This window comes from Coenobita brevimanus, chromosome 55 (assembly GCF_032717465.1).
Source record: "Coenobita brevimanus isolate Jiangsu-jjx chromosome 55, ASM3271746v2, whole genome shotgun sequence".
NCBI classification, from domain to species: domain Eukaryota; kingdom Metazoa; phylum Arthropoda; class Malacostraca; order Decapoda; family Coenobitidae; genus Coenobita; species Coenobita brevimanus.
The window spans coordinates 61,290,733-61,303,176 of NC_137008.1; the positions used below are offsets into that span (position 1 = coordinate 61,290,733).

General features: G+C 43.4%; 1 protein-coding gene across 1 annotated transcript in view; it reads right to left on the reverse strand.

Annotated features, from left to right (window-relative positions):
• Window positions 1-917: 917 nt before the first annotated feature.
• The window catches only part of LOC145401346 (uncharacterized), a 123,494-nt gene continuing 111,967 nt past the window's right edge, over window positions 918-12,444 (reverse strand). The window contains exons 3-4 of the mRNA XM_080273671.1: window positions 1,792-1,959; window positions 918-1,178 (exon numbers count right to left, since the gene is read on the reverse strand). Coding sequence (XP_080129797.1) covers window positions 964-1,178; window positions 1,792-1,959 — 383 coding nt within the window. The 3' untranslated portion in view covers window positions 918-963. The remainder of the gene's footprint in view (window positions 1,179-1,791; window positions 1,960-12,444) is intronic.

Below are 12,444 nucleotides of genomic sequence, written 5' to 3' on the forward strand. Positions count from 1 at the left end.
AATCCACAGCGAGAACAGCAGCTGAGGGGAGGAGGAGACGGAAAGTTAAATCAATAGGGACAAGGCAAATAAATTAAGAAAATGGAATGTTAGATCTCTTAATAAGAAAGGATTGCATGAAAGCTCAAATAAAAGAAGTAAAATATTGGGAAAAGTTAAAATTCCTGAGAGAACTGACTGTCTGGAGAAAGGTGGGGAGACTAGGATATAGGAACAAGGACAACGTTAAAAGAAAACTTAGAATTCTCAAAAGGAAGAAGGAATGTCAAGGGGAAAAACTTGGACATGGGGAAGGAGGGAAGTAAGAAAAAAAGTGCTGAACGAGGAAAAAAAAAAGAAAAAAAAAAAAGACGAAGACTGGGGAAAAAGTTAACTATTTCACCCCAATGACGTACTTTTCCTTTTATTTTCTTTTTGTTGCTCTTGAACGGTTTTCTTCTTCTTAGGGAAATCGTCTCTGGTACTGCTGGGGTTAATGAAGACTTATCTCTGACGCCCCGGGTTCGAAACAGTTAACCTTAGCTTAATAAAATCGTCTGTAGATAGTGAAAATATAGTGAATAAGTCGTCATCGTGGTGAATGGGTTAAATATGCGTCAGGGAGGAAGGTTGTGTTAGAAGGAGAGGGGGAGGTTGTGTTGGAAGAGGGAGGAAAGAGAGTAAGGTTCTGTTCGAGGAGGGAAGAAGGTAATGTTGGAGGACTGAGGGAAGATTACAACATTGGACATTAGAGGAAGAAAAGGTTACAACGTTATAAGTTAGGAGGAAGAGTTAGAAAGTCGAGCGCTGAAGGAGGGGAGAAGAATTATAGGATGTGTATAGGTGTAAATTGCAACGTTGCATTTTAAGGGGAGGGAGGATTGCAACGTCGTATATCTAAGTCAATGAGGCAGGGTTAGAGGGTATTAAGTTGAAGGAGGCATACGGGGCTAAAAGTATGTGTATTTTAGATGGAGGGTTGTATTAATAAGCCCCCCTAAGGACGGCGACGAGGGCGGCAAGGGACATGACGAGGAAGGATGCTGTGGAGGGCAGGGTGGCGGCGTTGCAACCATCCTCCTTGCATGCGCAGACCCACGTGCGCGTGTTGTAGCCGCTCTTGTAGTAGCATTCCTGATCGGGGTCATCGTTCTCCACGTAGCCGCAGTCTCGCATGATGCGGTTCTCAGCGGGGTGGTCTGGAAACAAGAACAAAGATTAGACTACAGGTTGACTCTATATGACACTGGTACTGGATTTATACTGGCTCTACATGGCACTCATACTAAATGGCACTGATACTGGCTGAACATGACTCTTTCTGACTTTACATGGCACTGACACTGACTCTACATGACACTGATGCTGACTCCACGTAGCACTGAAACTGACTAAATGTCACTGATACTTGCTGTACGTGGTTCTTTCTGACTACGTGGTACTGATACTGACTCTTCATGGCACTGATACTGGCTCAAAATGGCACTTTCTGACTCCACACGGCAATGGTACTGACTCTACATTGCGCTGATACTGCCTTCACATGTCCCTGATACTGACTCTCCATGGCCCATGCTGACTCTACATGGCACTAGCACTAACTAAACATGATTCTATTTTTCCCCCCCTCCGATTTATATTTACACATGTTCAATTTATGGGTGACCCGAAGTGAGGATAACTAAACGCGTTTCAATTTTCGGTCTAAAGATAACCTCCAAACGTTTCTCTATAATTTTGGGGTAAGGATGGCATGTTCTCGCCCCCTCCAAATCGACCAATTCTCGTCCTAAAGCTGCACATGACACTCACATTTCCCGAAGTCCATGTCGAGGTACATGTCCACTTTCCTGCAGAGTGTGTACTGCTCCCCGTTAGGCTCGTCCCCGCACTCCGTCAGGAACTTATCGGAGCCACTGGGCAGCTCCATACAATCCTTGTCTAAGTGGCTGTTGCACTGGTAGCACTTTATCGACAGGCCTGGGGAGAGAAGAAAAATGGAGATGAGTTTTAAAGACAGATTTGGAGGCTTCAGGATGCTAAGTTGAAGGAGAGATGAGAGAATTTAATAATCGTCGTGCAAGTTCTTACAGTCTTCATCTCGACAGGGTTGGGGAGAGGAGAATGGTGGAGATGAATTGGAAGGGTAGAATATGAGGAGATTGGATACTGCCTTTAAGGATAGGATAGGGTAGGATAGGATAAGAGTGTAATCATTGTCGGGAAGTCCTTGCATTTCTTTTCTGTGTGCGAAGAGAGGTGGCGTTTTACTAATCAGGCAGTGTATTAAAAATAGGGAGGTATTCCGAAAAATGCTGAGACAACAACAGAAATGGGGAGAAGCGATCAGAAAAAAGTTCGAGTAAAATAAGGGAGAGAACAAGATGTGAAACAAGAAAAAGTGCAGGGGAGAACAGGAAAAAAAGTGCTGAGGTGGGAGGGGGAACAGGAAAAGGTGCAGTGGCGAGAAGACGAGAAAAGAACAAGATGGAGAGCAAGAAAAGATACGGGAATGGAAAAAGGAGAAAGTGCAGGGGAGAAAATAAGAATAAGTCCTTGGATTCTGAAAAGTGTAGCAGAGAGAGAGAGAGAGAGAGAGAGAGAGAGAGAGAGAAACAAACATCGAAATAACAGCAAAAATACAAGCAGTGAAAAAATGTAACCTTTGTGTTTAAATTGGGCCACTGAAAACGGTGGCGATGGCAGGGGGAACTATGAAATAACACCGCTCCATCAGCCTTTCACTCGGACCACGAAAGTTACCAGCCAAACCATACACAAAGCTAGAAAAACTTTAAAAAATTTAGATCCGTGTCTTTGTTTGCTTAAGAGGGGTTTTAGCAGGTCTAATTTCACGATTTGTTTTGCTAATTACACTTTATTATTCTTGTGTGTGTCGTTTATATTTTTTTAGTGTCGTCGTAGTGTAAATAAATGTCGTAGAAGGGGAAATTTAGGGATGAGTAAGGGAATAAAATAACAAGGAAGAAGTGTATGAGAGCCCGCTAAGCTGACCAGAATATTGTCCTAGATTCCAAGCAAGATACAAGAAACCATGCAAGATCCTAGAAACCATGCAATGTCCTAGAAACCATACACAGACCCAGAAAACTCGGAGAAACGGACCAGCCAGCGAACAGCCCCACTTTAGATAACATTAAGCGACAATGGCGCTGGGTGTTGTTGGGTGCTGTTGTCGCTAAAGCTGATTTCGTAATGCCTTCCTGGTGTTGCCTAAATGTCCCCACTTGCCTCACAACTGCCTCCTAGTTGCTTCACAAATGCTCCCTAGTTACTTCACAAATGCATCCTAGTTGCTTGTCCCTTGTACCTGGAGTGACTAGTTCCCTTGTCTCCAGGTCTAATTAAATGTAATGGCCATTAACGATCGAATGGGCCCGTCTGTTGAGTCGTGTTGTGTGTGTTGTGGGTAAGGGTGTGAGAGGGGAGGGGAGGGGAGACGGTGGGGAGGGAAGAGGTGGTGGTATGGAGGGGAGGGAGATGATGTGGAGTGAAGGGGAGATGGTATGGAGGGGATGGGAGAAAGTGTGGAGTGGAGGGGAGACGGTGTGAAGATTATAGACGGATACATAGTACACTGTGGGGAAAGTGTGGAAGTGGTGTGAGGATGGGGGGAATAGCAAATGTGAGGAGATATGGGGAGGGTAGATAGTGTGGAGGTGGAGATGGGAAGGTGTGGGTTGTTGTGGGGAAAGTGTGGAGGTGGTGTGAGGAGAGATTGGGATGGAAGTGTTACGGAAAGTGAGTGAAAGGTATATCTGAAGCGTGGGGAAAGGCAGGCAGTAAGTACAGGGAGGTAGAGGGTGTAGGAAGGAAGGTGTGTACTGTAGGTGCTGGAGAGATGGGGATGGATACGGCGGCGCAATGGGAAGGAGAGGTTGAAGTGATATGGGGACGAAGGTGTGGAAGTGGTGTGGGGAGATGGGAGAGAGAGTAGAGGTGCAATGGAAAGGGAGTGAGGTAGATGTGGTGTGGGGAAGGACAGGGAGTAAATACGGGGAGGAAGTTGCAACAAACGTGAGGCCGTACTGATAAAACCTACATCATAGTTAGGTGAAAGTCAGACATGTGAGACATTATAACAAAATCGGAACTCGGTTACGTCGAAAATTGCAAGCTGCTGAGATAGCGGTTTGCTATAATATGTAGCACTTGGGAGTTTTGATAATTGAAGAAAAATACGAAAAAAAAAAAAAAGCAGAACAGACGTAACAAATAATATAAAATTACTACGATATTTTTATTAAATGTTTTCGGCGAAAAGTTAACTGATTATTGTAAAGTTTTAAGAATTATTTATTTACCATTTTGATTTACAGTGGACGAGGAGATGTTGCCTCACCACACCATCCTGTAAACAAACACCATCACCGCCACCAGCAGCATGGAGAACTCTTACAGTACGATACAGAAAGGTACAAGTGGTCGTTGCCACTACAAAGTTTCATTTTTCCAGTTGCAAGGTAACGCAGCATTAAATAATTTTTGTTTCTGGCGTGAGAGCCTTGTTTCTTGCCGTTGGTCTTGTTAGGGTTCCCGACCAAATCTGCCATAAAAATTATGCCTGCATCGTCCAAGCGGTATTTCCTTACCAGTTCAGCATCACTTAGCTCATTAAGTACATCTTTCTTGTCATGAAAACGTTTTGGTTGACGGTGGCGAATTTCTTTAGCTATTACTTAGGTTAGGTCGAACGTAAGGAATTATGACTCGCTGCTATGAATTTAGGACAGACTTTCGCCTGATGACGCAGAAGATCGTCTTCGGCGAACCCCTCTGTTTACTATGCGAGCGGCACGTAATTTTTCGGTTCTACGTATCCTGGACTGTTTTTGCGGACAGAAACCAAGCACCCTAAGACGCGCTTCGAATCCTAAGCTCCAGCTTGGACGACAAAAACACGGCTCTAGTGTTTTATAAGTACGGGCCGTGGTGCCTGTACAGAGACAAATCACCTGAGTCACGGAACATGGCATCATCCATCAACCGTAGAGGCAACGCATACATATATACATACATACATGAATACATAAAACGTCGTGTAAAATTAATACAAATCATAAGTTTATCAGAATTAATATATTTATCATAAGTTTATCAGAATTAATGTATTGCGGTGAATGGAAAAGATGTATTGTTAGTATGGCAGGGGGCCCACGAAGGTGATATCCCCTATGAGGAGGGCATGAGAGGAGGGACCTGGAAAGAAGCCAGAACGTGGCGGTGGTGATGGGGTGGGTGGGCTGGGGAGGGGCGTGTAAGAAAGGGGGCTCAGTGCTCGACGTACTCCGATAGCGCGATAAGATAACAACACATACAGTATCCGTCCACCTTTACATGGCCTAGAGGTGCCGTCTCTATTACGTAAATAACAAGCAATTAATATTAGAATATGGTGCTAGTCGCGAGGGGGTGCAATGGAAAGGACGTACGACCAGGTTAAGGTGGACGAACTACAGATAAGGGCTTTGTAGACATGGATTATGGACAGTTATGTAAAATCTAAGCTTAAGTTAACCTTGTCTTCATATCTACGGGAGAGGCATCCAAGCTTAGTTTCTCCTCTCAGCTTGATACCGGTACCAGTTTTAACGGGCTAAAGGCAAATTCTTTTAAATATAATCAGTGTTACCAACCATTTTTTTTATTTGGTTGTTAATTTTATGGTAAAATGTAATGTTAGCAGTACAAAATTTAATTTTTTTTTTTTTTTTTTTTTATATAGAGCAGCGGGTTTCCTTAGCTGAATAAAATTGTCTGTCAGCAGAATGAATTTACTGAAGTGGCCTCCAGCATTACAGAATTTACAGAGAATTCAGTGTTTTTCATATTCTGTGACTGAGCATGAATTTGTTTCACTATCGTTAACTTCACCGTCTCCTGTTTTCTAACGTTAAAGGTTTGGGTAGGGTCTAGAAACGAGGAAATAAAATACAGGGAGGAGGAAGTTATCAATAAAGTGCCTTGTGAAATGGTCCAAACATCCATTGAATGTCCCTCCCCCTCCACTCATCTTACCCTTCGAGACACTTTATTCCTTGCTTCATTACACTTTCGAGGTTGTCGTGTCCTCGATTATCAGCTTGAGAAAGAGATATAAATCATTGTTGTTTGTCGATCGCTGAAATTATTTAAATCAGGGCATATAGATCTTTATACTGTTCCTTGTTATGTGGCTCTTTATACAATGGTCAGGTATGATTTTATTACAGCTCTAAATATTGCCAATAATGACCATGGGAAATTCTCATGATTTCAGTACTTCACAACATGACATCTTTCTTGGAGATACCGGTAATCAGTAAAGAGATCATCGTTGGAGGGGATCGGTAAGGGAAATTTTGGAGGGACCAGTTGAGCTATCTTGGGAGGGCATGAGTTAAGAAATTTTTGAAGAGGATTAGCAAAGGCGTTATTTCTTAAAGGGCACCAATAAAGAGGTTATTTTTGGAGGGGATAAGTAAAGAAGTAATTTTTAAAAGGGCATCAATAAAGAAGCAGTATTTGGAGGGGAATAGTAAGGACGTTGTTTTTGAAGGGCATCAGTAAAGAGTACTTCTGAGAGAATTCGTAAATTAGGTATTCTTGGAGGGGATTGGTAAACTAGTAATTCTTGGAGAGATTAGTAAATAAATTATACTTGGAGGAGATAGGCAGACAGGTGAGGCTGAGGGTGGAAAAAAAAGGGGGGGAGGGGTCTATCCATGTACCTTCTGTCTGACACGGTCGTCACCTGGGAGACACTGGCCAAGTTTCCCAGTGATCTATCCAATTATCAAAGGTAGACGCTGGCGAGAACTAGATTATCTCTGTCTATCTATCTGTCCGTGTATATATATATATATACAGTATATATATATATATATATATATATATATATATATATATATATATATATATATATATATTTCTTTTTGTTTGTCTGTCTATCAGTCTAATTATTGACTAACGCCGCATCCTGTGAGACGTGATCAGAGGGATGCTAGATAGGTTAGGGAGTTTTAACACTTGATGGGATTGTTGGCTTGAACGATGATGATGATGATGATGATAATGACAGCGAAAAGACAATTCAGAAGGATGACTAAATTATGAAAAGCATGCTCTCTCTACCCAGCTCATTCATTCAGTCGACAGCAGACAGCAACAACCACTCCCACCCGTCCCAACCCCCTTTCTCTGGTCTTTCCAGGTGCAGTGGAATTTTAGGCATGGAAAATGTGGCGGGCATTATGTGGGTCTGGAAGTGTCTGGGGGGCCCTTCTGTGGCAGCCTCTGTAAATAATGTGCCTGCCATGAGGTTCTGTGTGTAAGTGTGTGGATGTGTTGTGGAGGAAAGTGTGTGTGTGTGTGTGTGTGTGTGTGTGTGTGTGTGTGTGTGTGTGGATGTGTTGTGGAGGAAAGTGTGTGTGTGTGTGTGTGTGTGTGTGTGTGTGTGTGTCTCAGTCTAAGTATATGGATGTTTATGTGTATGCCTGAGTGAATGTTTACCCATGATTACGCATTTGTGTGTACGGTACCGAACATATTTCTGTGCAGACTGTACGCGCTGACGTATGTTTCATTATATAGTAAAGTATAAAACGTACATATGGCGAAAATATGTTGTTGTTAGAGAGCTGCATGTTTCTGAATTAGCTTTTGTGCGTGTGCATGTACGTGTGCGTGTGTATGATGTTTGTGTGTGTGCTGGACAGTGTATGCAAAAGTGCGTGTGTACGACAACTTGAAGGCAACTTAATGCTCCGCTCCAAGGCAACACAAAGAGGGGGAAGGGAGGGGAGAGGAGGTGAATGAGAAGAAGGAGGGAGAGAAGCAGAGAGAGAAGAGAGAGAAAGAGAGAGAGAGAGAGAGAGAGAGAGAGAGAGAGAGAGAGAGAGAGAGAGAGGGAAAGGAGATGGGAGGGGACGGGAGGGTGGGGGGGGGAAGGGTGAACGGGAGGAAAGAGGAAAAGTGTGGGAGAGAAAACAAGAGGAAGTAGGGGAGAAAGGTGAAAGGTGACCAGGAGAGCGGGAGTGTATATGAAAAAAAGATCGATACCTGAGAGAGAGAGAGATAGAGATAGAGAGAGAGAGAGAGAGAGAGCGATGGCAAAAGGAAAGGAGGCGGAAGAAACGAATGAGAGAAAGAAAGAGACAGGAGAAATAAAAAGGAGAGAAGCAGGAAGAACCGAAGTCAGAAGGAAAACGTTCAAAGAGGAAAGGAGAGGAAGAAACGAAGGAAAACAAAGGAACATGAAGGAGGAGGTGGAGGGGTTGAGAATGGAAAAGCCTTTAAGATAATCGAGGTTCTCTTGTCTGGCCTGTTCTGTCACTTATTTTATAGTCTATTTTCTAGGTCATTACAATTATTCCATTATCTTTACTATCTTTTCCAGAAAATCCCTTAAAGAATCTCGAAATGGTTCTGGAGATTTCGCAACAAGTCTTCCACAGCGATTTATGCTGCACATTTCGCTTAAGTACCCTCTTGTGTGTTATTGATGCAAACTATATAGGCATTAATACAATATAAATTACAGACAACTATATTATGAAGTAATAAGCAAAACAAGTCGCTATGGAAGAGGAGGTTCGAATCCTCTTATGCCACTTAGACTTCGGCCTTAAATGCATTTCTGTGTATATTCTGTTTCAGTTTCTGTTTACATGTCTGTTCCTTTGTTCTTCCTCAGCGTCCTTATTTTTTCAACTTAGCTTCGTCTAGTATTATATCTATCTAACCGTTCTAACTTTTTCGTTTATCTCTGTTTCTATCAGGGCCTATTCGACTATTTATCTTTTTATCTAAGCGACTTTCTGCGTCTATGTGTGTCTTTTCAAATCCCCCGCGTTTATCACTGCGTCTATTCAACGTGTCTAGCTTTGGAACTTGTTTTGACGTGGCGGCTCATCTGTAAAATCTAATCATGTCGGTATTTCTTTTGAGCGTGCTTTCTCTCTCTCTCTCTCTCTCTCTCTCTCTCTCTCTCTCTCTCTTTCTCTGACAAACACGCTTTGATAAAAAAAAAAAGTGACATCCTTCAAAATGGCCAAAATTCCCAGGCATAAAATTTGTAACCAACGCCATATGTTTCTCAGTGGTAAATTTTATGGCGTGTTTTCGTCGACATAAATTCTCTGGCCTATATTCACTCTGATGCTGTGACATATTTACCCACATAGAAAGGCCCATTGGTGCAAGCTTCACGGTTCAACCAAACATTGTGTGTGTGTGTGTAGAGGCGGGAGGGGTTTGTCTGTGTGGCGGGTGGGGATTTGCGTTTGTGTGGTGTGTGTTGGGGGTGTGGGTTTGTGTGTGTGTGTGTGTGTGTGTGTGTGTGTGTGTGTGTTGGTATGTGAAGTTCCCGTTTGCTTTGACCACCAACGCAAGTATAGTTTTTCGTTCTGTGGATGTTTGCTGCTTTTTCCTTCCTACCTTTGTGGCTTGTTACATTCTTTTAACACTTCCCTTTGACTCTAGCATTTTTAAATCCTATTGTCTTTTTTTTTTCGCCTTCCCTCAATTAACTCTTTCATGGCTGGGGCAACTGTAGGCTTCTCTTCCAGTTAATCCTTTCAGTCCAACGACGTATTTTACACTTTTAATCGCACTACACACCATCTTTTTTTTTTTTTTTTTTTTTTTTTAACTCTAGTACAGGAGCTGGTTAAGGGTACCTGTAACCCTTCCCGTTCGAAAAAATGTCAGTCTGAATGAAATCGTCTGAAGGCAGCAAGAATATCGCTGAAAAATTACGTCAAGGGATTCAAGGGATCAGTGTTAAGCGATTTTATTCAGCTGAGTGTGTCATAGTAACCTGAGAGTGTTGATATTGTCACCATTATCTCTCTATTTGTCTGGAAACTCAAGCTAGCGCCAAACATTTTTATTCAGCTCAGCGTGAGGCACAGGGAACTGGGAAATATCATCTTTCTGTCGTGAATATTTTGCTTGTCTTCGTTCAGCTGTTTACAGCGATTTGCTACGTCCCTGTACAGATGTTGCTATCACGTTGACCCCAGCTTCTGCCGTGCTCTCTGTTCCTCTTGCTTATTCACCCATACTTAACACGTGTTGCATTGTTTTGTGTAATTGCTTCTGTCACATATGTTTTTCATTTCTATGCAGGAATGTAACTTTTTTGGCAGGTGTTCATCCTAAATTTTCTATGTTACTCAATTTTACCCCTGTGTTTCCTCATTTAATTCGTGAGTTTCATATTTAGTACACGCCATTTTCTCTCTTACATGACTCCTTTCCCCACGTCGTTCCTCTATCCTCTCGTTCAGTTCGTTTTTTTCTTTGACATAACCTATCTTACTCCTCTCACTCCATGTTTGTTTTCCTGCATCTCTTTTCCTCACCACACCCTACACTCTCTCCTCCTTTATCCTGCAATTTCCAAAACCTCTCCTTGCACTCCCCACAGACAGTCCTCCACCTGTGTGATCCTCTTACGACAAGGAGTTTCCCTCGTCTCACCTTAATTTCCCCTCGTATCTCCCTACTTTCTCCCATTTTCCCCTCGTTCAGTCTTAATCTCTCGTCGTTTCACAGTGCCCTCTCTTCGTCTTAGGCCAATTTCCTCTCGTTCGACCTTAATTTCTCCTCTTGTGCCCTCAGATTATCCCATTTTCCCTCGTTCCCACCCTACTCTACCCTCATTCTCTCTCAGTTTCCTCTCGTTTCACCCATTGTTCTTGATCCACCCTATTTCCTCCCAGCATCATCCCTCTCGTCCCACCCTGCCCAGTCTTTCCCTCCACCCTACAGTCTCCCCTCGTCCTACCCCATCTTCCCCTCGATCTACCCAAATTTGGTCGCGTTCCACCTGAATTTCCCCTCGTATCATGCTATTGCCTCTCATTTTTCCCCTCACCCCCCTAGACTCTTCCCTTGTCGATCCCTCAGTTTCTAACACCTCTCCGCCTTGCACCCATCCTAGACAACCTTCCCTCGTGCTCTGAGCCCCTTACCAAAAGGCTCTTCCCACCCTCAATTTCCCCTCTACTCTCCACTTTCCCCTCGCCATACCTTACCTTGCCCTCGTTCCACCTTTCTCTACTCGTCCCACTCTGTTCTCCCCCCTTTTTTCTCGTCACACCCTTCCTCCTCCTTCTTCCATTATGTCTGCCTTCCCTTTCCCTGGCCCTGCCCTAGCTTCCTCTTCCTCCACCCTCCTTTCCCCTTCTCGTATTCTGATTTCCCCTTCTTCCACCCTATATCCTTCCTCCCTTCCCCTCGTTCCATTCCTGTATTCTCCCCTCGTCTACCCCTCATTTTCTAACACCTCTCCTTGCTCCCCTCCCAGACTGCGACCCCTCCTTCCCTGATCCTCTTACCACTTATTTGCCTCAATCTGTAACTTAAAGATGCGGTGCTGAGATGGCCTACGGTTGGAGAGAGAGTCTTTTCTTGTGTTCCATTGGGCTGTATTTGTAGATGGAATGGGAGGCTTCGTAACATCTTTTCCTTGTCGATTCCGTCTGGATATTACACCCTAACTTTATTTTGTTTTTAGTTTATCATTTGAATATCGATTTTGCATCACAATGTAGACGGGGATATTGAAGCAATGTGTCTGTATCTGTCTATCTGTTTATCTGTCTGTCTGTCTGTCTGTCTCCTTCCCTGCCTCAGCCTCCCACTCTGTCTGGCTGTCTGTCTCTCCTTTACTGTATCTTTCAAACGTTCCTGTCCCTCGTTCTTTCCCCATGTGTCTTTTATGTGGTTCTTCTGTGTATGTGTCTCGTTTTATTCCCCCCCCAGGACTCTCTCTCTCTCTCTCTCTCTCTGACACATATTTATATTTGCTCTGTTCCACCACTGATTTATGCCATGTTTTTATTTCTGCAGTTCTGCCCTGTGTGAAGCTGTATAGGCTATGTGTGTGTGTGTGTGTGTGTGTGCTTGCGTGCTTGTGCGTGAGGTTAGGCATCCACACCCACATCCACACCCATACACACCTACCTGTCTACACTCATTTTTACCTTGCCAACAAACTTTCCAGCCCTGTAGCCCATATTCCACTCACTCACTTACATGTAATTGTCACACTTCACGCTACTACACCTCATACTGCCACATCTCACACTCACACTGCATCACCTCTCACGCGCCTCACACTGCCACACCATGCACTTCCACTACTCACACCGCCATACCCCTCGTCTCCCGTGGCACAGAGAATTTTGTACCATTCTGTATGACAAAGAGCGCAAGTAGATAAAGAATTTCCGTGATCTTTTTAGTAGGACTTATAGACATGAGAGTTAATGATTATAAAACCTAATTTCAAAGGCAGTTGATTGCAGATAAGAACTGGAAGGAGAGAAATGAAAATTATGTGGAGATATATCAGAAAATTTTACGTATAAAAATGAATTGAAATCTGTGGCTCAGGACTTGACGCAAAATCTCCATTGTCCTTTATTGCTTTTGATCTAGCTTGTTTGATCGGGT